The sequence below is a fragment of the Buteo buteo genome, chromosome 2 (genome assembly GCF_964188355.1).
Source record: "Buteo buteo chromosome 2, bButBut1.hap1.1, whole genome shotgun sequence".
In the NCBI taxonomy this organism is placed as follows: Eukaryota; Metazoa; Chordata; class Aves; order Accipitriformes; family Accipitridae; genus Buteo; species Buteo buteo.
In genome coordinates this window covers 77,756,757-77,783,804 of record NC_134172.1, presented here as the reverse complement: position 1 = coordinate 77,783,804, position 27,048 = coordinate 77,756,757, and the positions used below count along the sequence as shown (strand labels likewise).

The 27,048-nt window shown below is 45.0% G+C and overlaps 1 protein-coding gene across 2 annotated transcripts in view; it reads left to right on the top strand.

The window, feature by feature from the left end:
- The window catches only part of LOC142027214 (peroxidasin homolog), a 47,128-nt gene that overhangs the window by 10,985 nt on the left and 9,095 nt on the right, over window positions 1-27,048 (top strand). For both annotated transcript variants that reach the window (XR_012649049.1, XM_075020948.1), the window contains exons 2-16: window positions 48-119; window positions 7,906-7,977; window positions 8,230-8,301; window positions 11,178-11,249; window positions 12,803-12,874; window positions 14,429-14,598; window positions 16,797-16,914; window positions 18,493-18,662; window positions 19,144-19,416; window positions 19,574-19,690; window positions 21,251-21,409; window positions 22,763-22,875; window positions 24,149-24,305; window positions 25,754-25,862; window positions 26,632-26,789. Coding sequence is in view for 1 of the 2 variants with exons in the window: in XM_075020948.1 (XP_074877049.1) it covers window positions 48-119; window positions 7,906-7,977; window positions 8,230-8,301; window positions 11,178-11,249; window positions 12,803-12,874; window positions 14,429-14,598; window positions 16,797-16,914; window positions 18,493-18,662; window positions 19,144-19,416; window positions 19,574-19,690; window positions 21,251-21,409; window positions 22,763-22,875; window positions 24,149-24,305; window positions 25,754-25,862; window positions 26,632-26,789 (1,904 nt within the window). In the remaining variant the exon portion in view is untranslated. The remainder of the gene's footprint in view (window positions 1-47; window positions 120-7,905; window positions 7,978-8,229; window positions 8,302-11,177; window positions 11,250-12,802; window positions 12,875-14,428; window positions 14,599-16,796; window positions 16,915-18,492; window positions 18,663-19,143; window positions 19,417-19,573; window positions 19,691-21,250; window positions 21,410-22,762; window positions 22,876-24,148; window positions 24,306-25,753; window positions 25,863-26,631; window positions 26,790-27,048) is intronic.

Sequence of the window (27,048 nt, the reverse complement as noted above, 5' to 3'; positions counted from 1 at the left end):
TGGCTTGTTTATATCACGAGTGCACTGATTGTATTTTCTGCTTTCAGAGATTTACGTTTCAACCACATCAAGGAGATACAACCTGGAGCCTTCAGGAGGCTGAAGAACCTCAACACGCTGTAAGTTCCACTCGGTGATCCTGCAGTGAAGTTATCCATTTATTACTTGTGTCAGTACTATCCCCCATAATGGCTTAAAGATGGCCTTGGTCTTTTAGTTATTTCAGCCAAGTTGTGCATATCCAGCTAAAGCTTTAAAATTCTCTCTGTTCTAGCCTGGATCATGTTTCTTACCCTTTTTAATTAAATGTGCAATTTAATAACTTACATTTTGGCAATTAACTTGTCTTTTAAAAAAAAAATATTAAAAATCCTAATGCATATGGTCACTGCCTGATGATGTTTCAGCAGGTATGGCTTTAGAGTAGCCTGTAAAAACAGTTCTGGCTTGGGATCAAGATAGCGGAGGGATGCATTAAGATCTTTGTCCTTTCTATGACCTCCTCAAATGCATAAACCACATTAGTTGCTCTACATGACATTGACTGAAGTGAGAGTGCATCCTTCCAGATGCCGTCTTGTCCCTATGCCTTACCCTAGAATAAATGCCTACAACTATCCTACTGCAGCTAGGAATGGGAGCAGAAAGCAGTTCCTTCAGTCTTGCATCCCAGCCAGAGCAGGCACACTCACGTCAGTCTGATCTACTACTGCACTAACAAGTTTCTTACTCTGCTCAAAGGAAATAGTGGGAGCCTTTGCTGCTTCTTGCCGCTGTAAGGCTGAGGGTTTGAAGATAGATATGAGTACATCTGCACCGTGTAGCCAAGAAGTTGAAAACAAACCAGCTCCCAAATCAGGAACAGAAGCTGTGTCAGCACAGTGCTGTGCTGGATGTAATTGGCCTGTTGAGACTCAGATCTGATTATTCGAGCCGTAACATGGCGCTAACAGCTATAAGATTTCCAGGTCCAAGCTTGAATCTCTCTGTGAAGCAAACCGGCTAGCTTGGGAACCTGCACTGCACAACAGACATGCTCAGATTTCCTGGGTTCGTACATTTGTGGTCCCAAATGGTAAGAAAAAGTCTAGATTGTTTTTTTTTCTGTCTGACCTTGAAAGATCTGACGTCCCTGATCCTGTAAAGATGGCAATGCTGAAAGAAGGAAGACCTGGGCAATAAGGAATACAGTCAATTGTAAGAAGTTGTAGGAAGAGTGGAAATACAGCAGGACTTTATCATAGAGCCCTGTTCAGTAGCTATCTTTTAAAAATCAGCATTTGCTAAAGATCGTTCCACTGTGTGTGGGGGACTGATTGGCTGACCCATGACTGCAGGATGCTTCAAAGTACCCTGGTCATGGCCCAGGCTCCTGCTTACAGAACTGGTGGTCAACTAGTAGACTGGTAGAAAGCTTTATTGCCAATGATGCTGTTCATTCAGAGCACAAGAACAGCCCATATTAGTCTCTCAAACAGCACCATGTGGTACTTAATTACCAAAACTAATAGAGAGAAAGGATACTTTGGATGGATTTCTGTCATTTGAGATAGGGTCAGATGGGGTGATAAATGTGAGTAAAAAATCTAGAGAGAAAATAGAGTCTGAGTCCGTAGGGTTTTACCTTATCACGAAGCTCTGCTGAGGCATCTTGATCTCCAGACCTGCTCTTCCACCCCTGAAGCTCTCCTGAGCCGAGAAAACAAACCGTTCCAAATTATGTCATCTCTGTGAGATGCAGACAGATGTTTGGCAGACAGCTCGGCAGGACCGCCAGGCTAGTTTCAGCCGAACCCTGGGGAAACTAAGGATGCTGGCAGGCCTTCACTTGGAGAGATGCTCCACCCAACCTGCAGAGCCTTGTAAGAGATCCCAGTTTCTGCCCTGCCGGTGCCTTGGTCTAGGCAGGTCCCTGCCGTCTGCAAGACTTCTGCTTCTGTCTTTCTGACTCCTGCCACTCTGTTTAAAGCTAGATATAGATACACAGCCTGGCTGAGGTGGAAAGACCTGTCTCTCTACAATACCTGTTCATGCTCCATGAATTTGTCCCATTCTTTTTGCTTTCTGTCTCCACACCCTCCTGGACAGGGACATAATGACAGCAATCCCCTGAACAGATCCTAAAGGGAATAGGCATGAATGTCCCCCCTAACATCCCTAATCTCATGATTATGGATGCTGGGGCAGTAAGAGGAATGTGTGTTGCACAGATGGGGGGCAGACTCCCCTGCTCTCCCTAAATAGTGTCCTACAGCCATTGTCAGAGCTGGAATACTGGACCAGCTGAAACACTGCTCTAACAAAATACTGCATTTTTATATTTGAATTCTGAAAATCAACTGGTTTTGCAGATGAAACCTTTCCATTTAGATAGTACTTCATATGCTTGGTTGGATTTCCTGGTTTGGCCAGCAAACTGGAAAAATCAGTTATTCTCACACTTGTAGTAGTTAACTCCCACGGATGAAGAGCTTGATAACTGAATGAAAGAATGTCAGACCTCGCACTCTTAAAGCAAATTTCTCTCCAGGAACTTTTGTTTTTCCAATTCCCACATCAAAACTGACAAGAGCTGAAGAATTTGCTGATGTTTCTTAGATGGTAAACTTTTGCCTGAGGACTCGTATAGGTCTTCAAGTGATAAAGAGAATAAATCCTTTAAAATCCCTGAGAGACTTGCTGGGAAAGTTTGGCCAGAATATTTGAAGTGAGAGGTTTGGAGGACAGAGTAGTTCAGGTTCCATATGCAGAGCTCTGAGCTTGCAGCTTTCTGCCATGGGACTTAAATAAGTGTTCCTTAAGCAAATAAGTGCTTTTAAAAGAGCCTTTTCCTACAATGCTTTGGCCTGACAGAGGAAGGGCAGCAGATTCTGATGAAGCTTCTGTTCTGCATCTCCTTTTGGGCAGGATGGCTGTACTATATCCAAGTTTGACAGTTTATAAACCACCCTGATAAGGAAACCTTTGTCACCCACGTTGGATGCAGGGAGGTGGGCTGTGAGACTGACAGAAGAGGAGCCTGCCATGAATGTCCGGTGGGGCTTTTCAACAGTTCAACCCTTCCCCTGGCTCTGCTCTTTTCTTTTCTCTCCCTGGTGCGGAGGTTTGATAAATTAGAGAGCACTACTTTAAAATTAAAAACAAGAGCCCTGTTTGTCTGTGGAAGAGATACAGTCATTATATGTGTCTGACTGGGGACTCCTGGTACAGCACCACAGGTAATAAGCAATTATCCTAAATGCTGCACCACTGGGAGCTTGCTTGTCAGCCGTCTGCAATGTGTGCATTGAAGAAGTCCTCTTGGTCTAAACGTCTTAGACTTGTAAAGGTTTCCTCATCCCTTCCTATTGCCTCTTCTCAGTTCCCATGCAGATGTTGGTGTCAGGATCTCCTCTGTGTATTTTTAAACTCTTAATATGTCCCTTCAGTAAAAAAAAAAACAGGGTAGCAAGGAGAGGGAGAGGAAAAAACTCTTGTTTGCCATCCACAAAATACCCACAGCTCCTCAACAGCTGTTTCGCTTGAGCTTGCCAACGCCAGCCGCATCACTTAACCCACCATTAGCTCACAGCAGGTGGTGGACCGTGGAAGAGAGCAAACACATGGCAAGCCTGTGGTGAGGCATAGCGTCTCATTGCTTTCCAGTCTTTGCTCCTTTAGGTCATCTTTGGGTGGGGATGGATGACAACACCCCTTGCATGACTGTCCCCTTACGTATTTCCACAGGAGATCAGCACCCTGCCATGTTGACCCAACTGGTTGATTGCTGTATTTTCAAACCAAAGCCATCACAACCAAATGGTTGCTGCTACTTGAGTCTTTCCAGCATTGTCTATAGAAATGTCCAGCCCTGCGACCAAAGCACTATTTCTTAACTTCCCCAGTATGTATTTTGTTCTCCTTGTGGCATGGGCACCCTAGAGAATAGGGACTCTGCGGAGACTCCATCGTGGTATGTGCTTCTGCTTGTACGTTTGCCCTGTCAGTGTTGTTGCTCACATCGTATTCCTCTTTCTGCTTAGGTGAGAGCAAAGGGCACTTCTGGTGAACTCTGCAGCTCTCCTTTAGATGCCGTTTATAAAGGGTTTCAGGGTGAATGACAGGAGTAACGTGGAGGCTATGTCTTGAACCCTCTAGTAGCTCTTGAGAGAATGTGTTCCTGTCAGCAAGGAGGGGATGTCGGAGCTTGCTTGGATCTCAGAATAGAAGTTTCTCCCTCAAATATGGGGAATGGCTATTCCAGATCATTCTGTCAACAAGGGAGAATGCATGGCTGAATATTAAACTCACATTTTCTCCCCCTTTAAATACAGTATGTGATGATTTCTATTAATGGGGGGAGGAAAAAAATAGCTGTTGTGTCACGACGACTGTAGCATGTGGTTTGTCAAACGAAAAGAAGAAAGAGTACACGGTTTGAGTCTGAATTCTGTACTGTCACATCATTTAATACATTCTTCAAAACAGAAAACGACTCATTTAATGCAACTTAAGCCTGTGCTTGGCAACCCGGAGAGAGGGTGGGGAAGGAGAAGGGAGGGGTGGTCGGGACATAAAACCTAAAGGAAACTGAATGTAAAGTGTTCTCTTACTCAATCTGGGCCAGATCTCATGGTGCTTGTATATCTCAAACCTCCCAGAAGAAATTCTCAGGAATAAAACCTGTATGATTGAGTCCACCTACTCATTTGGAGCCCAGTTCACCAGCTGGCATGAAGGGGAATGCCACATCATTTTGATATCTTTTGATAAACTCCAGGAAACGTACTTCTGATACTTTTAATTTAGCTTGTTTTGCTACAGGGTATACTTAAGACGTGCATCAATAATGATCTTTCCAGCTTCTGTCTGCCAAAGCATTTATTGCCAGCATATATGGTTAGCAGTAGGTCTTAGCTTTCAATCCTCTTTAACATTAGCAGGAATTTGGGAAGTTTGCTGTTTGATTGTAGTTAGCATCAATATCCAGGTCATGGCAGGATTTTGCACACTCCTCTGCCGGGGTGAATTGCACAGAAGTCGAGGAGTAGACAGCTGTGCACAAGCCATCTAAAGTCTTTCAAGAAGCCAGATGTGCTGTCTTGTCTATGGATTTCTCTGAAAGCAGCATTTTGGAATACATAGACTATGGTGGACTTCATAAATTATCTCACTTTTGAGTCTTTTCCAGGACATATCCTTCTATTACAATGGGGAATCCTGAGACAGGAAACAGAGATGGCTTCTTCCATACGCGTTTTAACCTTTAATCGGGCAATGAACAAATTTTTAAGTGTCAGACGATGAGATAAGAGGCCTGTGTACTGCATACCATCTGAACTTCCAGAATTTGTCTTGTTTGGCTTGCATCACTGATTACACCCCCTTGAACTGTCCTAAGTAGCCCAGATGACAAAACGCACTAGGTTAATGCTTCTAAATAGCACCAAAATGCAGTCAGACAACAGGTTGCAATTTGAAATCCCCCCTGGACTTCAGTCCTCGTCCGAACTCATTGCATTAAAGGGTCAGCGAAGGAGTCCAGACCATCGTGGTGGATGAGGCTATTGGCGTGACCCTGCCTCCAGGACCTGCTCGCCTGGTTGTTGTCTCGTGCCCGCTGTGAAATGGGTGGCCGGTGCCAGCTGCGTGGCAGGGGACGGGTGCTCACGTCCATGGGAATGATGTCGGAGCTGGCACCCATCTATCAGCCCATCTAGCGTCCTCAGAAGTGGGGCCAAGGATCAGATAACAGAGAACAAGCTGCCTTCATCCTCCTCTGGCTGAAGATGAAAGAGTGCTGATAGAGGGCAGGGAAGGAAGCGTGCACGGTTGGTGCCTGTGTTGTCTTTGTCCTGTGGGTAAATAGACAAAAGCCCTCTCCCGCGCTGCTCTCAAGCAGTTATTTCCAGTCCTTGGGTGTTCAATCATCAAATAAACCTTTGGGTTGGTGTTCAGGGGCTGTATTTCCACTCAGCATATCTGGCTGTCAAAGCAGGATCGTGTGTTCCAAGGACTTGACATCATTTTTGCATCCTTATGAGTGAAATTGGGTTGTTTAACCTCAGCCGTGTGTATCGAGCCATTGCTTCCAGCTGTGCAGAAACTTTGCAGCAACTTTCTGCCTTAACCTCATCGGGCTGCTTGTCCACGACCCTGGCAACGTGCAGTTTGATAGTGGTACCCACATCCATGGTAGCAGGGTAGCTAATCAAGAGAGGATGGTCAAATCAAGGGTACTGAGATTTTTCTCAACCCCTTATTGTTCCGACTTCCGAAGGTTTCTTTGCACTCAAGTTTCTGAAGTGCTTTTTGGACCCTTAATGTAATACTCCACCTGAGAACAAGCTGGTGGAAAGCTGGTGTGACTCAGGTGCCTGGCGGTAAGTTGCGAAGCTGCCATAACACGTGTGTGTTTCTGACACCTTTTATCTTTGCATCCCCAAGGCATTTGATTTTATCTTCATCTTCTTTTCCCACACGCCTTCTTCCATTTCTCCCCACCTCTTCATCTTTTCTCTCCATCCTTTACCTGTACAAACTGTTCTTCCTGGGAAAGGACCTTTGCTTGTAGTGCCAGAGGCTGACGCGCTGCCTACCCTATTTTCTCCAGCAAAGGGGAGCAGAAGATCAGGCTTCTGGGACTGCTAGGAAAGTGCTGAACTGTCTTCTTACCTGCTGTCTGGTGGCAGATCGTTTGTGAGGAGTGTAGCTACCACAAAGAGGAGCTTATAAAATAGAAAATCTACATCCAATGCACGTATTGAATTTGACCCGACATTGTAAGGTCTGCCTGCTTGCAGAGGGAATAGCAGTTTTTCCTACAACACTAGAAAAACAAATCTTTGCAGTATACAGTCGCAGCTCTCCTTTCCATCCACATCTCCATTTAAGAATTTTAAAAATAAGTGTAGCCACTGAAATCCTTGCTCTGTGATATTCAGCTATAAGCCCCACCACCTCTGCGGCCACAATGAGGTTTGCCAGATCTGAACATCAGTGGGATCCCACAGCGAAAGACCCACAGGAGTGCGGTTGGGCAGCCACGATGAATAGTTAAACGTCATATATTAAAGAGCTATTTATAAGTGATTTATTTCGGTTTCTCGGTGTTGGGCTTGGCAGTGGTTGCAGAAGAGGTTTTTGTAGCGTTCAGCTGCGTGGTTACCGCTGTTGCACACAGCATGGTTATTACAAGGTTGAGCTGTGTTTCTGGTCACTGGCACGGGCCATCATTTGCATGCACAGTCATGGCAACTGCACATACAAGTCAGAGATTGCTTGCCAATATGATGTTGTCCGTAGGTTTTGTATTAAAATCTGGCAAAAGGCTCTCTAGATCGAAAGAGGCTGTCTCTGAATAGCCTCAGGAGTCAGATCTGTATTTATTTATTTGTCATGTGCACATATTTGTATGCAAAGTGATTAGAACAAAGCGTTACCATTTTATAACTCCTATAACTCCACTGTGAACTGGTATTTTAAACTGCATTTGTACTCTTAAAAACTGGCTCTGCATGCCCCTGGTCACACGTTGTTGAACTCAACTATGCATCTTCAAAAACTGTTGTGGTTGTACAAGACTGGCAGCAATGATTTAATTTCTCCCTCCCCTCCACTTCCTTCTGCCTGTCTCCCTTCCCCTCATCCCTTTCCTGGCCAAAATTGTAACTTTGGGGTGAAAAACGCTGTGGCAAAAGGTAAAGAAAAGTCTTTGAACATTGTACGTATTGGAAGCACTTGGCACCTCTGGGCGAGAAGCCTTCTCATTGACTTAGCTGGTCTTTGATCTGCTAACCCTTTTAAATCTTAAACTCTGTGAAACACGAGCTCAGGATTTTTCAGTGGGTATCCAGGAACAGAAATACCACAAGTTTCACACGTGCTGAATTCACCAGTTGTGTTTTTCTTTCTTGATTTGAACAGGCTGCTGAACAATAATCAGATAAAACAAATTGTGAGAAGATCCTTTGAAGATCTGGAGAACCTGAAATACCTGTGAGTTGGTAGCTCAGTAATTTCTTTACCTTTTTGAAATTTAACCACCTGCTTCTAATGTTTGCCAGTCAAGGATGTATTTTCTGTCCTCAGAATTTCTGGACGTTCATGTCACAGCTATAAAACATTGCCCTTGAATCGAATCAGCAAGCTCTGCTTTGGGTTGAGGTTCATAGCTGTTTCCTGTGTCTTTTTAAAACACAACTGCTGGTGGGTTAGCCTAATGCTTTTTTCTTTCTCTCCTTTTGAAAGCTACCTTTATAAAAACGAAATTCAGAGCATCCAGCAACATGCCTTCAACGGGCTCCGTTCTCTGGAACAGCTGTAAGTACAAATGAGCCTTGTTTGTTGCTGAAGGGGATGTGCGTAAGAGCTGATTTATTGGCTCCTCTGACCCAAGCACTGTGTTTCCACTAGAGGAGAGTACCAGACACTTAGCAAGGAGTAGGATGAGGCTTCTACTGTTTTATGATCCAACTTTGCAAGACTACCCCGGCTCCATTTGAAAACAGCTGGTCCCAGTACTGATTTTGGTTAGTTAATGCTGAGGTCTCTTCCTACTGACATCCCTTATGTTTTCTTCTGACCCTGAACCTCTGGAGCATAGGAAGAGCCCAGCTGTGCTTCTGATTCCCTTTACATCCAAGAACCTTAGGGTGGGAGGAGATCGGGGTCTGTAGGATGGCTTGAAGCAGAAGGCAGCTGGCCTGCTGTGTTTATGTCTGCTGAGATTCCTGGAGCAGAGAGTAGGATCTGGCCCTTTGCTTGAATTGAGGGTGCTGGTCGAGTTTTTCTGTTATCCAAACCTTTGCTGAAAATGAACGGATGAAGTGCAAGGTGAGAGCTGGGGCAGCAGGGTGTTTGTGGGAGCGATGGTGGTGCTCGCATGCTGTAAAGCATCTGGGAATTGCAATGGGGGGAAGATGATGGATCCAAACAAAGTAATGACCTTCCCTCCAAGCTGTGTGGCACTCTGGGGTGAAAGGAGCCTCATGTGTTTTCCTGGCGGCTGGAGCCCATCACAGTGACACTCTAGCAGTCCTTATTTGCTCCCCTTCTCTGTATTGCAAATCTGTGTGGTTTATTCAATCAAAGAAGTTTTGTTTGGTTTTTTGACTCTTAGTGCTCCATGCTCAAGGTGAGATGGGAAGACTGAGATCTGACTCTTCTAAAGTGTCTTGCTAAACTGGGATTGGATTTTTCATGCCAGGCGTCATGATATATTATGTGCATGTGTGTAAATACATGTGTGCATGGGGAGAGAGTGTGAGCGTGGCTATTTGAAGTATAGGAATTATTTGCTTCATTGGAGAACAGGAACCAAAGGTGAAACCTTTCTAATTCATGGATTGTTCCCAGCGGCAGTGTTTATAGGGTTGGAACGTAACTAAGGATTTTGCTGTAAAAGGGATAGGATCCAGCTTGTTCTCCAGGCTGACAGCAGAAGTGGACAGAGTATAACAGGAAGTTTCAGGCAAGCTTAATAATAGGTGTGCTACCAACCCTCTGTACAATATGGTTTTTCATCAGCCAGCTCAGCAAGGATGCTTGGGAGAAAACATAGGAAGCAGATACCGGCTCAGCCATGCTTTGAGGAGAGATGATGCTGGCCACAGTGATATTTTAACAATAAGCGTTCCAGACTTGATGTCACGAATAAAAGAAAAAAAACCAACAAAACCAACAAACAACCCGCTGAAAGTCCCATCTGTTTTCAATCTCAGGCAGGCGTGGTTCCAAAAGAATTAGCTTTGCTCAAATCCTACCCCGTTTTCCTGTACCCCACAAGCCAACTTTTCAAGAAAAAGTATAACCCGATTGATGGACAGTATCAGATGCTTTCCTCAAGGACCAAAGCAGTGACAGCAGACATGTGAGACTCATTAAAGCACGTATGTCTCTCCCCACTGTTGCCCTCCACTGCAGAATCTGAGTCACCATCTCTTGGTTTGCGCTCTGATAGTAGACCATTTATCATGAATCCTTCCATTACGAATCAAACAGCCATGTGGCAGCTTAGGCAATTATTTCTCAATGCACTCAGCTACAATAGCAGAATGAGTATTTGTAGATCTGTGATTAATCAGTGTCTGCCGTGAAATTTATGCCTGTGTAAAAATAAGGGGGAAGAGTTTAGGCAACTTTGAAACCATACCGAAACGCATCTAAAGGTCAGGAACACGTCAGTTATGCCAGTGAATGTCACAGCTAATGGGAACAGGGAGTCTCAGGTATCGTGGGGTGTTGCTCTGCAGATCCCAGGTTTCCTTTGCTGATGACAAGGGGTGACCTGGGGCAGAGCAGAAGGTCTCCCAGGCCTCTGGAATAGCAGGTCACACTTGAGATTTTAGTGGAACTAAAAATATTAACCTGCATTAGCAAGAGCTGGGCTGTTCGCGTTAACCTGCCATTTAGATCCAAGTGTTGCAACCGACTGAACCATCTCCGTCTTTGGAGACTGTGCCTTCCCTCCGCAGAAAGAGAATAGCCTGATGGCAGCTGTTCCCAGATGTTTCTGCTCTTGCTGGAGGGATGCATGTGCTGGGAGCCCCTGTTAGAATCACAGATAAATGCAGACTGGAAGAGACCTTTGGATGTCTCCAGTCCCACCTTCAGCAACAAGCAGGACCAATTTCAAAGTTTTATCAGGTTGTTCAGGGCTTTTTTCTACAATTTAATCCTCAGCAAACTCAGGATTCCACTCAGAAATGTTGCAGTTCCTAGGCTGGGAACAAGTGCCTTGTAGTAAGGCTATTTCTTCCTCCCCGACGATCCAAGGACGTGTTGGGGACTAGGGGAAAGGCAGGGAAAATTCCCGTATGGTGCTCAGATAGGAGCAGCTGCTGCTGGCTCTCCATGGGCAACGGTTTCATTCTGGCACTTAACAGTGCAACAGGCAGTTCACAGTGATGGTGGTGGCCTTAGGCTTCAGGGAAGAGCAGAGCTGTCCTCCTTTCTGTCTGTGTTTTAGTTTATTAAGAGAGAGAGAGAAAATAATTGACAGGATAGGGAAAAGCCAGCGTTGGCTACTACATTTGCACGTGGAAAGTGGACGCACTGAAGTGGATGCTGGCTTCTCAACATCTGCCCTGAGATGTGTGGTGACCAACTGGTGGGCATTGGTGGATTGATCTGGAAATATCTTCTGTCTTTTAAATTGCAATCTGTAAGCCTGCCCTTTGTGATTTTCTGTGTGACAGCTACCTGCATTTCAACAACCTGGAAAGTCTGGAGTCGGAGACTTTTAGTGACCTGCCTAAACTTGAAAGGCTGTAAGTAAAGATGGGACCTTTCTTATGAGTAAGGGGGTGAGGAGAAGGGAAGAAAACCCCTTCTTTTTGTGTAACAGTTTCAGTAGCATGAAGTGTGATCTTCAAAATAGAGGGAAATGCAAAAAGAAGCTTCCTTGAAGAAGGAGATTTTACATACTTACAAAGTAGAAAGGTTACTGAGAATATGAAGGGAATTTCCCATGTTGTGTTATGTTCACGTTTCCACTTAAGTAGGGGTAAATCTGCAGAAAGCCCTACCGCTGGCCAAGCCAACTGAAATTTTACTCTGGCCATAAGGTCAACATTAGTCACTGTTGGGCAGTGTGTACAAAAAAAAGCGGGTGGAAAAGGAAGAAAGTCAGAAGAAAGTCTAACAAGAAAAACACGCATCCTTCTTGAAAGCAGTTAGGAAATGAAGTCCTATGTCTCTTGTTCCCCAGGATTACTTCTAGTAGTAATGTAGCCCCTACGACAAAAGTTAGCACGGTGGTTCCCACTCCATGGTGAAACCAACAGACCCTTCTATGCTGCATGGAAATGTGCTTTATATCCGTACACACAAGGCAAATAAAATCATGGTATCCAAACACCCTTAGGAAAATTCAGACCTGGATCAGTACACCATGGCTGATCTCAGTCGCTGTATTTGATCCAACAAAAATTCTGGATTTAAATTTTAGAGGAGGGTTTGTCAGCATCCAAGCTGGGCAACTAGGCTGAACTTGCATGTACATGTGTGTATGCAGACATTTGCACACAAGCTGTACTCCTTTTGTATTTCTTTCCTGTTCCACTCTCTACGAAAATTGCTTCCTATCTTTTATCAATGGTCTCTTATGAGTTTTAGATGTAACTGGCATAAGTAAATTTCCCTCTCCCTTATGGGAATGGGGAGTTAATTATCCCATCTTGGTCCCCACTGATGCATTTTAGTGCAATCAGGGTTTTTTTCTTCTAAGAACTGGGGAGTCTTATGTGTGTGCTAAGACTTGAGAAGTGACAATTTATGTTGGCTTTGTTCAGAGGTAAGCCCGGCTTAGGCTGTTGTTGTCTGAATTAGATTTACTCATGGATTTGGGTTAATAACTGCATTGAGTCTAGGGCATGAGTTGTCTAGCATCTTCTACTGGAGCCTTACTTCAATGAAATTGCCGTGTCTCCTGCAGGGGAGAAAAGAAAAGGTGCCTTCTAAACTGGAGCTGACCCAGGCACAGAAAGCATAGGGTGGGTCCAGTCTGTGGGGATTTCGTGCCCTTTCTCCTCCCTTTGCAGCGCATGAAGCAGATTAACGTTAAGGTTCCAGTTTAAACCTGTTACATCACATCTTGAGTCACCATTTCCAGTCCACACCCGCTCTCCACTTTGGTGTATTGCATTGCACTTGCAAATGAATGAAATCCCTATAGCTCATGGAAACAAACACAGTAAATTTAAAAACTAAGCTCTGTTTTGATGAGTAGCCTTTGTATTTAAACTGAGTTTTGACCTGGGATGTTATCATCCATGTAGTGCAAATACTGAATAATGTTTTGGCATGGGTTCTCCCATTGCAGATTCTTGCACAACAACAAGATTTCCAGGATTCATCCAGGGACATTCTCTCAACTGGAATCCCTCAAACGGCTGTAAGTAAAAAACATTGCCTGCAAAGAGCAATTGTTTATCTTTGATCAGATGGCCAGGACCTGAGGAAAAATGTGCCTGGTTGGCAAAGCTTTTAGTTGTTGCACTTCTAAGGCCACTGCTAAGTTTATAAAACAGTTTTGATTGGACATGAGAGCTGATTTAACCAGTTAGTAGTTTCTTCATGCTAGTGTCTAATTATAATCTAACTATAATCTGCTTACAGCTCAATAATGCCACAGGAATGAACATTCCTGGAAGGTCCTCACAACGGTTTGAACCCATAAAACATCCTTCGAAAATGTAGGAACTTCAGGTCACATATATGACCTTTATCATGTCTTCAGATCAGTATCTAACATGGCAGGGAAAATCATAGTCATAAAAGGAAGGGCTTTTTTTTCTACAGATTGAAAATACTCCAAGGGGTGCCCAGGTGCACGATTTTCCTCCCATGCAGGAATACCCTGGTGTGTTGTTCCCACATAACCTGGCTGTCTCTTAAGCTTACTTGCTTGCTTAAACCCTGCAGAGATTTGCTTTGTTTGTCTTTTATGATCTCTGGAAATAAGTTCTATGATGCGTTTTGGGGGAAAAAAAGCAAAAGCTAAAGAATTTTGGTGTTTTGCCATGCTTTTAAACTGCAAGAAAATAATGTGTTTCTCACTGCATCCCTCTGTGGTTTCTGCAAGCAGGTAAAATGCTTCGCTTTTCTTTAACAGGGAATAACTTGTGAAATGTTGTCTGTATGTGTCAGAGAAAAAGGTGGGATGTCTATAAAATGCTCTATCGTGGCCTTGTGTGAAATCTCACATTCTCAAATGTTTGTCCCTGAAAACATTCGACCTTTCTTCCATGTTTTTTTCCGATGGCCCAGACCCATCTATTGTAAAACTGTCAGTGGGGAAGGAGGCATAAACTAATCCCCCTATAGTCTTTATTTATCCTTATGCATAGCACTGCACAGAGGAATGAGGTCAGTGGAGGGAAAAGCATGGGTGCGCTGGGAGGTCACTGGTGCTCCGTACGGTACGTTGCAGTAATAAAAGTTCTTATAGTTTGCAGAAATGCTACAACCTCTAGCAGCTGGTCACAGAAAGAGATTGATCCGATGCACACTAAAATCAAGGGGGAGTTTTTTGGAGCTAAGAGTGAAACAGAACGGAAAGCTCTAACTGAGGCAGTGTTATCTGCCATTCTTAGAGAATTCAGTAAAGGTTGAAATCTCCATCCTGGGGGAAAATCCAGTATTTCAGTGTCTTTCTTTGCCTCAAATTAAGCCAAAAATGCATAATCCAGTTTAACAGAATAATTTTCATTTGAAACTGGAATGAGTGATGGGTAACATTAGTTTTTCAACAAAATCCTTCTGACTTGGTTAAGCATCCTATTTGACCATTGTGGGAATGAAATCTCTCAAATTTTCATTTGGGCTATAATCAAATGCAGGGAAAACCAGCCAAGTGATCCTTCACTGCTCTTCCCCTCCCGTGTCCCGGAGAAGGAGGCAGCAGTCAGAGGCTGGGCAATGAACTGCCTTTTCCTCGGTCTTGCAGGCGGCTGGACTCCAACGCCTTGCTTTGCGACTGCGACTTGATGTGGCTGGCTGAGCTGCTGAAGAAATACGCCGAGCAGGGCAGTATCCAGACTGCTGCCACCTGCGAGGCTCCTCGGGACCTGCACGGGCGCTCCATCGTCACCTTGACCGCCCAGGAGTTTAACTGCGGTGAGCAAGGTCAAACCCCTCCACCGGCCACCCTCAGCCCGTGGAGTTGGGCTTTGGTCTCGGAATTGTGTCCTTCACCCTTTTTCCTCCCTCTTTCCCATCCTGGCATCCTGCTTTCTCCCTCCGTTTTACTGCTGAAATGGGGAAGTCCCAGTGGGGTCACACGAGTTATCAGGATAACGCAGAAAAAGCTGACAGTCGTGGGGGGGTTGAAGACAGCTCTTTTTTGGCTGGCAGTTGTCATCTTGGTTTTTAGATTGAGTAGGGCCAGGAAAGGACCTGCTGCGGTCGGTGGCTAAACCAGCAACCAGAAGAAATGTCCCGTGTTAGGTTGAACAGAAGGGGAACACTGGGAGAGCTGCAATGGCTGGAAACGCGACTGAAAACCTAAGCAAATGTATAGCAGATACATAGCTGAATGCTTTGTTTGACTGTGGTAGTGTATTGCATTTGTTAAGCTGTTATTCTTTAAATTTAGATAATTGCTCACTGAAAAATGCCATTTTGAAATGAAAGGTTTTGTTCTGAAAAATTCTGAAGTAAAATATTTCGTATAGAAAAAGACAAAACTCTGACTTTTAAGTGCAGGCATCAGCAGAGGATGGCACAAGCGTCAGCTGTGGTTCCCTGATACTTTACCGCTGGTGGAGTCAGTTTGAGATGTTCCCACTCACCCCGGCCAGCTATTAGCATCCCTCCTGGATGTGCCAGTCCAGCTGTGTGCGTGGCCGTGCCAGATGTGTGAGATCAGCTGGACTTTGAAGGGCTCTCGCTTGAATTCAGCTTTTTTCCTATGATTTTGTTATTTTTTTCAAAATCTTGACCACTTCACAGCTTAATTTAGGGCACAGCCACGCAAAGAGTTGAACTGGCACAAAAGGGTCTGTAACCTCAAGGGAAGGGGGAATAGGGAGGGGGGAATAGGAAGGGTCTAGAGAAAGCAGCTGGGGACACATGGAGCGGGACCCGCTACAAGTGGATGTGGCGCACAACGAGCTGTCCCCGACACACAGCCGGTGCCGTGGTACAGCCGTTAATGTAAATTGGTTCTGGTTGAGGCATGGGCGCACAGTGGGATGTCTGTCAAATGAGCCAGAGCACCTGGTGGGAAGATTTTGCTGGCATTAGGCTTTTACACTGGTATTGTGCCAGCTGGGAAAGACAAATGATGCATAATTCAGCGTAAAGCTCTAATGATGCAGGCAGCTGATATCTGAGTCAGTACGAAGCCTGCTGGCATCAAGTTAACCCACCACTTTTTAGCAGATGTGAGCCAGCAGAGCAAATCTGCACTGGGTCAGTGTTTTGTACCAACGGGCTGCGGTGGGTTTGGTCCTGGCGTTGCCGTTGGGGATAAGTTGCCAAGCCATTAAGTTGCGGTCTAAGGAGTAAGGGCACAGACTTTCCACTGGAGAAGGTTCTTAATCTTATGAATAATTCAGCTGGTTTTACTGGATTACTGGTGAGCACACAGATTGTTAGACGGGTAAGTATTCTGCTGAATCAAGATCAAGCACTCCAGACCATGTACATAAATTCCTTCCTATTTTAGCACATCCTTTAAATGTTTAACTTGCTTAGTGCTTGAGTACATCTTAAAGTGAAGCACATAGTGAAAGGCTTGGCTGAATAGGGATTGGCTGATGAATTAGGGGCATAATGAATGAAATCCTGTTGAAAGGGAAGTAGCGTGATTTGCAGAGAGCTGGCTCTGTGTGATTTGCAGAGAGCTGGCACTACGTTCAGATGGAGCAGGCAGTTGCTGAGAGCAGCAGGCTGCCAGGGGCAGAAAAAGAACCCAAGTGAGGATGCCGCTGACTACTTCGCTTATTTTGGGGGAGATGGGGACCAACTTTTGGGGCAGCTGTAGTGAACCAGTGTACAGCCAGGTCTGTTTTTTTCTCAGTGCTGCCTGGGGCTGTGCGGGGACCCCAACATACTGGCAATAGAAACAGCCACTTCGATTCTCCAGGGCTTTTGGTGGGCTCAGATGAATGATGCTGTTCCCTCCCTGACGTCACTTTTGCTGATGTTGGTGAGAAGTCCTGGGGTGGCTCTGGGTTGTGCCTAGGGATCTGCCGGTACCAGCTTGCTCGGGGGTTGCAGGATGGGTGTTGCGTTACCCACTACACTCCGGTTGGGCTGTAGATGGTTTTGTGCTGCTCTAGACTGGGTTGTGTTAAAATGGTCTTTTGCAGAGAGGCCTCGCATAACCTCACAACCCCACGATGTCGACGTCCTCTTGGGAAACACAGTTTATTTCACCTGCAGGGCAGAAGGCAACCCAAAGCCTGCGATTATTTGGCTGCACAACAAGTAAGTTGCACACAATGAGCCCTGGGGTAGCAAAGGTTTTTCAAGCATCGAGCTCTTCAGTTAGTGCCTGTAATTACAAAAGCTGTTTCACGCAACATTAAAAAAAAAAAAAAAAAAAAAGAATGGGTATTCCATGGGTTGTATTTACCTCCCTTTTAATAGTGTTCTCTGGTGACCACGTATTCCAAGTGGTGTTTTCATCTGCATTTGAAATATTTCATCTGCATTTGTAATGGATTCCAAGAGCTTATAACTTTCCCATAAACGTACTCTGCAGGCTGAAAGCAATTGTCTTTTGATCAGAAAAAGAATAAAATTAGTATTTCATGTTGCTCTAAGCCACCATGCTTGCCATTTATTAACTGCTGAAATGCTTCTAGTCTCTAGGTTTTTCTCACTAAAGGCCTAGTGTGCTGGGAGAATGGCTTTTTTTCAAAGGGAAAAATCTCTGTGCTCCACTGAAAGACAGACCTTGCAAAGCAGTGTATAGATTATCATTCTATACAGCAACACTGAAAAAATATACGGCTATGCTAGATGCTGATGCGTTTCTGGGAAATGCTGCACAATAAAATATTCTGTGCTCAAGCAGTCGCCCACTGTGGAAGTGAAGTTACTTTGCTGCTTTACGAGCTTCTTGTCTGTGGGAGCCTGAGTAGGGCTTGGTTATTAATAAAAATGATCAATGTATGCTTCTTCAGCTAACTCCCCACCAGGCAGAGTTTCAGCACAGAGCAAAAGTTTATGGCTGAATTAAGTCCCCCTGGAAGGAAGGTTTTGTTAGGGAAATGCTGGCAGGCTCCCAAAGATAGCATTGTAAGAGGGGTAATGATAATAAATGTTCCGCAAACGAGATACGACTAGAGTGAGGAGACATCAGGGGAATTAAATAAATGCCCAGCAAGCATATTAGTTTGCATAGTGGATTCAGCCTTTGTCCTAGGGGGAGAGAGGTCCCTTCTCCCCTTTCAATCGTCTGCAGCCATCCAAGATTCCTTCATGCTGGGACAAATGGGATGCAGCAGCGGGACCTTCTGCCGCGGGCTGGGATCCAGGAGTCGCAGGTCATTGTAGAACGAAGGAAGATGTTTCACAGCTCGGGTTGGGTTGGAGTCCAAGCTGTGTTGGGGTCCCATGGTGACTTACTCAGAGCTTTTTTGGCCCCCTGAGGCCTTTGAACCCGTACTAATAGAAATGGCAGCACACAGTAACAATATTAATTCATAATTATATTTACACTTAGTAAATAACGAGAACAAGCTTTCCAGGCCCAGATGCCCTGACAATAGCAACGATGCTATTGCATGGGAACAGTATGCTCTCCTGATGGGCTGTAAATGTCGTATGTAATCAGTGGTGAGAGAAAAAGTAGCTCACCCAGGGAGTAAATCAGAGCTGGAGCTGAAGTTCAGTGCTGTAAATCATAACTCTTGCTATAAATTTCATGAAGTCTCAGAATAGCTCCAAGGAACACCAACTTGCAATGCATGCAAAGCCCCACCGCTCCTCCAGCAGCTCGGGGCAAGACCACCAGTCTTTACTCCTTTGAGATTTTGCTTGTTTGTGGCTGTTTTTCAGTAATGAGATTGACATGAAAGATGACAACCGCCTGAACCTGTTGCAAGACGGTACCTTGATGATCCAGAATACCAAGGAGTCGGACAAAGGCGTCTACCAGTGCATGGCCAAGAACATAGCTGGGGAGGTCAAGACGCAAGAAGTCGTGCTGCGCTATTTTGGCACCCCATGTAATTGAGCCTTGTGCACTCCTTGAAGGCCCAGCTCGGGTTGGGGCTGGGAGTGGAGCTAAGTCAGAGTCAGTCCCAGCTTTGTACGTGCCAAGATGTTCTTGGTGTGCTGGGGAAGAGAGCGGCTAACCGCGTAGCGTGGTCTGAGCTTTAGGGGGTTCCTTCACAGGAGTGGGAAACTGGGGGTTTAGAGGGAATTTGGGGCTGGGGAGGGAGTTTGGAGGCTGGGATGAATTCTGCAGCCCAGATGTATCAAGGGTGAAGGGAACACAGGAGTGGGGATGCTCCAGCACTAAGTGACTGGGAGGGAGGAGGTGGTAGGAAGCAATAGGGCTGGGGGAATTGCTCATGGCGAGGATTTGGAGGTCAGGGAAGAGCCAGGTGATTGCTAGCTGGGTTGTGTGAGGAGTCCCAGCAATTTCTGCCCATAACCGAGCAGGCAGCAGAGCTTCTGGTTTCTGAAGCACTCATTTCCTTCCAGCCAAGCCCACTTTTGTGATCCAGCCGCAGAACACTGAAGTGCTGATTGGGGAAAGCGTCACCTTGGAGTGTGGGGTCTCTGGGCACCCCCACCCTCGCATCAGCTGGACCCTTGGCACAGGCTCTCCTTTACCGCAGGATTCCCGTTTTGCTATCACCAGCTCTGGAGGACTCTTCATTCAGAACGTCACTTTTTCAGACCAGGGCCAGTACAACTGCAATGCCAGCAACACCGAGGGATCCGTCCAGGCGACAGCAAGGATCATAGTGCAAGGTGAGGAGTCCCAGGCTGATGACATTTCTGGGATGCAGTGTTCGGTCAGGGGGCTGTATTTCAGCCATGTGACTGGTTCTGCTCCCATGAACTGAGAATTAACCTGAGCTTGCTGCCTGAGTTTTTCCTGCTGCTCAGTCATTGCTTTCCCCTCCAGATTCTCCCAGGTTTCTCCTCATTCCCACTGATCAGACAGTAACTGAGGGACAAAGCGTGGATTTCCCGTGCTCTGCTGAGGGTCATCCTCCACCCGTGATTGCCTGGACGAGGGCAGGTACTGCCTCACTTGACTCACGATTTCTTTCTCTCCCATGCTATCATCCACGGGATGTGGGTGAGAACAGCTGAGCTGATGGTCCAGGGCGATGACTTGCAGTGGTGACACTGGACAGATGGTGATCAGCACAGACCTAGTCACTCTAGGAGGTGTGTTGTAGATCACCAAGAACGATGTTAGGCACTGAGGAGGGAGCCTCTTGGGTCTTTGACACACTGAGTCATCGTGTCAGAAGGAAGGAGTGTGCTGGTTTTCATCGGCATGAAACCCACGAACAGCCTCGAACTTCCTCCTGCCTTCTTTGAAAAGGGAAGGTCTGGACACTCCAAGTCAGTGGATATCACCATGTACCGGCTCTCCATCACTGTCATTGATTTGCTCCTCTCGGGGAGCACGGTGCAGAAGAGCACCGTTCACCACTGACACACCTCTGAGGTTTCTTTTAGGTTAGGAAAAAACACTTTGGGCCAACAGGTGGTGGTGAACTTTTAAAGTCTCGGGTGGTTGTTAGTGCTGGCTCCACTGAACTGATCCCATCCAGCACTTTGTGGGACAGAAGCCAATAACGCTTGGCCCAGAGGCCCTCCAACTTTTCCTTATGCTTCACAAGCCATAATTAATGGTTTAGTGCTGTGGAGAATTCATGGCTATTGTATTCCAGCTTCCACAGCAATAGCCCTGATGCGGAGTTAAGAAAGACCAGCTGAAATTCTCCTCCACCAGCATGTTCTCCATCTCCTTTAACCTGTTTTCCTCCATTGCCCAGATTTCAGAAGGCATCTCTTAGAGATGTGGAAAGGAGCACAGTGACAAGAAGTAAGGTTAATAACTGCTTTGTAACCAGGTTTGCTAGGTCACTCGGCAATCCAAAGATCAGCCAGGCTTTACAGTGCTTTCACGGAAGGCGCGCTAAGAACAAGACAAGAGGAGGAGAACTGATGGAGCATCGCTCATCCCAAAGCCACTTTTGACAGTGTGGGGAGGATTCAGATTCCTTTTGGTATTTGGGATGAATAAAGAGAGCTCTTATTTGGAGGAAAATGGAGTCTTAAAAAAAGTTGCTAAACTGAGAAGTTCTAATAATTTTGTTTGGGTTTGGTAAGGCATTTTAATTTTCAATTTTTCTCCTTAAATAGAGGGAATATTGAAACAACATAGTTTCCAAACCAAAGAAAATCAAAGCAACAAATTTAAAAAGACAATGCTAAATTTTTCCATTTATTTGATTGAACAGCCCGTTTGGATAATTGAACACAGATTTGCTCTCCATCAGGTGTCACTAAATCTGCAGTTTCCATTAAGGAAAGACTTAGGAGGAAAGAAAAAGGGTACCAGCTCCTTTCCAGTTGCTAAGACAAGACAACTCAGTCATGATCCTGGGTGTGAGAAGAGCAGCATCTGTCCTGTTCCTCACTTAGCATGATGAAGATGGTATTTCAGGGTGGCTGATGTCATGTTGGGAAGGAAATTAAATTTTTAACCATCACACAGATACCTCCAGTGATGGGCAGAGAAATCTCACAGACTATTAACAAATCGCACTGCTTGTTTGTCCAGGTGGGCCACTGCCGAGTGACCGGAGGCACAGCATCCTCTCCACGGGTACCCTGCGGGTGATGAGGGTTGCTTTGCATGACCAAGGCCAGTACGAATGCCATGCCATCAGTGCCATCGGAGTGAGGACGCTCCCGGTACAGCTGTCGGTGACCCCACGAGGTAAGCTGGTGAGGCTGTGGGAAATAAGGGCTGGCAAATGGGTTTATTAATTTAATGTTACAGTATATAACACACTGTCTGACAAGGCAGGGAATTGCCCTGGTTCCTATGGGATGGGATTTTGCTTTTGCCTGGGAGCAGACATCTAGCCCTGAGAGCTCCATCAGTTGATGGGAAACGTTAAAGAGGTTTCCAGAGGGCCAAGATTTGTAAATTGGAAGAAGCTGCTTCAGTGTTCCTTGAAAATTTATCTGGTAGTCCAGAAAAAGTATAACCGTGGGAATGAAAGTCATCTGGTGTGGCCAGGGAACGGGATGGTATCGTTTGGCATCTGCACAAATAAACACTAGGGCAAGGTTATGTGATCAGAAATGACCTTTAACAGCCAGCAGATGAGCTCTGATATCTGACCAGTTTGAGTGAAAAATGGGGCCCTTTAATATGTTGGGGAGTTGTCATTAAGAAAATGATTTTGGGAATGGAAACAAAGGATTTTTGTTGGATAATTTACAAAAAAATGTATTAATTAAATTCTTAGTGGTTTTTTTTTTTCCTATTTTTTAATTTTGGCTTTCCTACAGAATGAATTGTAAGATACTTTTTAAAATGAAATATTCTGCAAAACAAAATGATTCCTTCTCAGGAAGATTTAACTCTGGCTCTGGACACATTTGTCTTAAACATTAGCAACCAGGTCGTAGGTTCAACCTAAATTTAGGTATTCTACAATCAAGCCTCTGTAAAATACGAGTGACACAGGAATGCTTTCATATTTTAATTTTCTCTTTTGTTCCCATGTAAGTAATCATTCTAAATAAGCAAACATCCCTGCTTGTTCATAAACATGGCAGAATTTTACTAATGGTAGACTGGAGGGAAGGCAACTATCTAGAAACATGAAATTAGTGATGCTTCAAGCACAGAATTCACAGAATATTTTAAGACCAGCAAGATCAATATAATTATTTAATCTGACCTGACTAACACTTGCCAGAGAGCCTCATCCGATAACTCCTGAATCAATTCACGAGCCTTGTTTCAGCTAGAGCATCTTTTCTAGAAAGCCTTTGAATTAACGATTTTCAATGACGGAGAACCCAGCACATTCCTATGTAATTGCCCCACAATTACAGAGACACACAGGAGCAGAAAATAATGAATGTAAATTACAGAGGACTTGGTAGAGAGACAGAGAGCACGGGTAAACTGACACCCCTTTGAAGAGCCCTTGCAACAGCAGAAAGAGCCCAGCAGCCCTGGTTTGCCCATACGGAGATGTTTTGCGCACAGATTTCTCTGTTTTCTTTGATGCATTTCTTGCAGTTGTGACTTTTTTTCCCCCGTGTTGCACAGTGATACCCGTGTTCCTTCATCCCCCCCAAGACGTGGTGGCAGAGACAGGCCAGGACGTTGCCATTACCTGCACTGCCCAAGGAGATCCGCGGCCCACCATAACCTGGGTCAAAGTAAGAGATGATTTCGTGTACTCGACAGTCACCGGCAAGCAGGAACGCTCCTCCGTGGGGGCATTAAACAACTCTCTTGTTAAATGCCTCTCCCAGCATAACTAGTTAAATCAGTTTCTGCAATTGTGTTTGATGAAAATTTAAAGACCAACGTTTCCACTGATTTGGGGTTTTTAATGGTCTAAAAGAACAGTGCTCTTTCTGAGGCTCGAAGCCTTGCAATCCACATTCCTGGTTTTTCTTGTTCTTCCTTCCAAATGAGTAACTCGAAGCCAGTGACCTTCCAGGATGTTAGAAACGCTTGATTGGCTATTCCTGGAAAAAAACTGAAAATGTTTTTTTTTTTTTCTAAGTAGTTTGCCCTTATTTCCAGGATTCCCAGTGGTGGAACTGGATGTTGCTGGTTGGCTCCAGCTTTGATGGGGCAAAGCCACAATCCCTCAAAATCACACTGCAGCCTGGCTGCTTTTTTCAAGAATTTATTAGATGAAGCTCTTCAGACTTTTTCCTGCTGTGCTGTAGTACCTGTGACCTTCAGTGGGACCTGCCCTGCCTTTGAGCACAGTCAGGCACGGAACAAATTAGAGGGGAAAATGCTTGAGCCTCAGTTACCCTGCGGAGGTCTCATGGGAGGTGGGCTCCAGCCCAACAGTAGGAGCAGAAGAAAAAAGCCTGGTGGGAGGGCAGCAGAGTAAGCATTAGACTGGGGCAGGGCAGCAGAAAGATGGTAAGAAAACAGGTGAATAAAAAAGTAAAACCTGAAGCCACTTCTGCTACCAGCCAGGTTGAGAGGTTGGGTTGGAGCGTGGTGCTGCTCGCAGCATTTTGATCAGCGATGCTGCCCAGAGCCAGAAAAAGCTGGTATCTGCAGTTCGAGGCCAGCAAAAATCCATCAGTTTCAGGTTGTCCCCAAACTGAAGACATTTAAACTTACTTTATCTGCCACGAAACTTCTGTGACAGCATCAGGGCACAGCGCTCACTCCAGCCAGCCCGTCTGTAAGAAGTGCCGAGAAATGGGTGGGTTGTCTGTGCCCTGCAGTGAGTGCCTGGAGGTGGACCAGGAGGAGGTCCAGAAGGAACTTGCTGGGGGTCCAGGCAGGACCAGCTGTCCTTGGACAGCTTTCTGGTTTCTTTGGAAGAGCAATGCTAACATCTGGTGGCCACGTTAGTTCATTGCATCTGTCTGTGGGTTTGCTGAATAGGCTGAAGGCTGGGGTGATGGGAAGCTTTCCATACCCTGACACGTTTTCTGTCTTTTGATGGGACAACAGGAGGGTATCCAGATCACAGAGAGCGGCAAGTTCCACATAAGCCAAGACGGGACCCTTTCCATTCAAGACCTCGGCGTGGCTGACCAGGGCAGATACGAGTGCATAGCCAGAAACCCCTTTGGCTTCACCTCCAGCGCTATGCAGCTCACCATCACGGGTAGGGTATCTCCTGTGGTCCTCACTAGTCTTCTCTTGCTCTCGTGTGAGGAAGGGCTGTGTTCACGCCTACACTTTGAACGCATAACTCTGTTATTTCTTTAGCTTCTTTGCAGACAGGTCCCTCGCAGGCGTGATCGGAGTCGCTCGGCTGTGAAAGCCCACGCACCTCTCAGCTGCTCCTCGCTGTTTTCTCAGCTGAGCTGCAATTGCTCCCTGCAAAGCCAAAGGTGTTGTCTTAAACCGCCTCCTGCAAGCCGAGCTGTCGGCGTGCGTGTAGTTACTGCCTCTGCTGGGAGGGAGAAACTTATTAAAATGTGCCAACACGCTCACAAGTCATCGTCTGACCGTAACCTCGCACACCAGGGGAGGGAGAAGGAGAACAACATTGTCGCTGCAAATACAGGGTTTTAAACGTTTGCTCCGACCCTTGGGGATGGGAAATAAGTCGCTCGTTTTCAAGCTACTGCTCTGTGCATTAGGGAAGCTGTAATGAATAAAGAGGAGTAGCGCTCCTCTGCTAGTCAAACCAGAGGTCAAGAGTGGAAATTGTACTTCTTAGATGATAAGGAAGAACTGGCAAGGAAAAAAAATCAAAGGCAAGCAATAAGGTTAAAAATATAAGTAAGGGGCTATTCCTCAAGCACACAGGAATAACCAGCATGGATAGCGAGTAGCTTATTAGATGAATTTAGTATCATTTTCTATACAGGGATTGTATGCAAGGAGCTGAGAATAATCTGAAATCTCTTTGTTGTCTGAAATTATTCCTGAAATAATTTCTGTGATTTATTCCTGACTGATATCTCATTTTCCATCGGGTTATTACATACACCGGTAGCCAAATGGGAACTGGTTTGTACAGACGTGACAAGGGCCCTGGCTTAAGAAATGCATTCTGTAGTAATTTTTAAGAATACATGTGTTTACTTCTGAAGGTATTCAAACAACAGCTTACTTTTTTGATTTAAAATTATGTATCTGATGTGTTAACACTAAATTTGAACTGAATTAGAAGTGTTCCACAAATGGAAAATTAATATATGAGCAATACATTCAAATGAATTTCATGACCTTTAGAAGTTTCCTTTGTGGGAATTAAATACATTCTTTTGGGTTAACCCGCTGTGATTTTTACATTTTCTTTTTCCAGTTTAACCACCAACCAAAACAGGCATTTATTTGCAAAGCTGTACAGGAGCAAACTCTGACTATGTGTTCCACAGCCATCTCCTGAAAAAATCACCTTCAAGCAGTTAATTTCTTCTTCAGAATATCTGTTTAAAAAAATAAATTCATTATGTTTATGTTGCAAATGGAAACGCAGTTTGACCTGCAGTGGAGTAACTATGGGGCTTGTACTGATACACAGATTTTCTTGAGCTTGAAAGGCAAATTAATATCGAGGTGAATTTAGGATATTTTGTTTTTTCTTTCTGCTTTGGAAAGCCACGGACATTGGTCGGAGCGGCGACACGTTTGTAGCCACATCGATACGGGAAGCCATCAGCAGTGTGGACCACGCCATCAATTCAACACGCACTGAGCTGTTTAGCAAGTAAGTGTGTGAAGTGCCACGATCTGAGACTTGAAAGAGAAAACAGATAAAGACGACAATGAATGAAGCTTTCTCAAATCTCATTTTGTCATTGACAATCCGCAAATGAAAGCTACGGTATTGTTTTGAGTATCGGAGGTTGAAGCTGCACCATGTAGGATGTAGGGATGTGATAGAGCTTCATAACAGGCATTTGGGATTCTGGAAGAATCTGGTACATGACTATCACCTCTTAATGTCACTTATATCTGCAACATATATTTTGTCAGCTGGAGTTGCCTCCAGAGACAGTGCATAGAAAAGAAAATAATCGGCATAGTCATTTTATAAATGCAGCTGACTTTGTGTAGGGTGAACAGAAGTAATAATATAATATTCTAAGCATTTCCTCAGTGAAAAATGACTTCTCAAGTGAATGGTAATTCCTTCCTCTTCCACCCCAATATACATTTTTATTGAAAAGATAGTTTATATTAAGCCCAAAACCTCTGGGTTTCAGCTGTTGAAAAGTGAAAAATAAATTACTATGGCAGGAAAAAAACAGGAGATGCTGAGGAAATTAAATATGTGTATTTTCCTGGGGAAAAATATCCTTTCTTTAATCATCTGCAATATGCAGGTAAGCCACATGGGTCTTATGCACTAGTTTTGGGGGTCAAGCACCAGACCAGGCTTAGAGCCTGACTCTTGCTGCCTGTAGAGTCTCATTGCTCTGAACAGAGTCTATTTATTTTAATGTTCCCGCATCACTTCTAATTCCTCAAAACAGACGCCCCAAGACCCCCAATGACTTGCTGGCTCTCTTCCGTTACCCCCGAGACCCCTACACCATTGAAACAGCCAGGGCAGGTGAGATCTTTGAAAGGACCTTGCAGCTGATTCAGGAACACGTGCAACAAGGTCTAATCGTGGATATGAATGTCACAGGTAGGAGAGATTTTATTTCCCTTCTTAACTTCATGCCCAGGATTAAATTAAAACAACAATGTGTAGACATGCAGAAAGTTTAAGTAGTGCAGCAGTGTACCAAAAGTCCAGGTCAATTTGGGGCATATCAAGAAATGTGTTCTCTGGGTTGCAATTCTCTCTTACATCTCACGGTTTTCATAACAGCCGGAGGCTGGTCTTGCGTTTACCATACCGACCCGGTGCTCAGGAAAGTATTTTCAGTTCCCCGTTTTGCTAA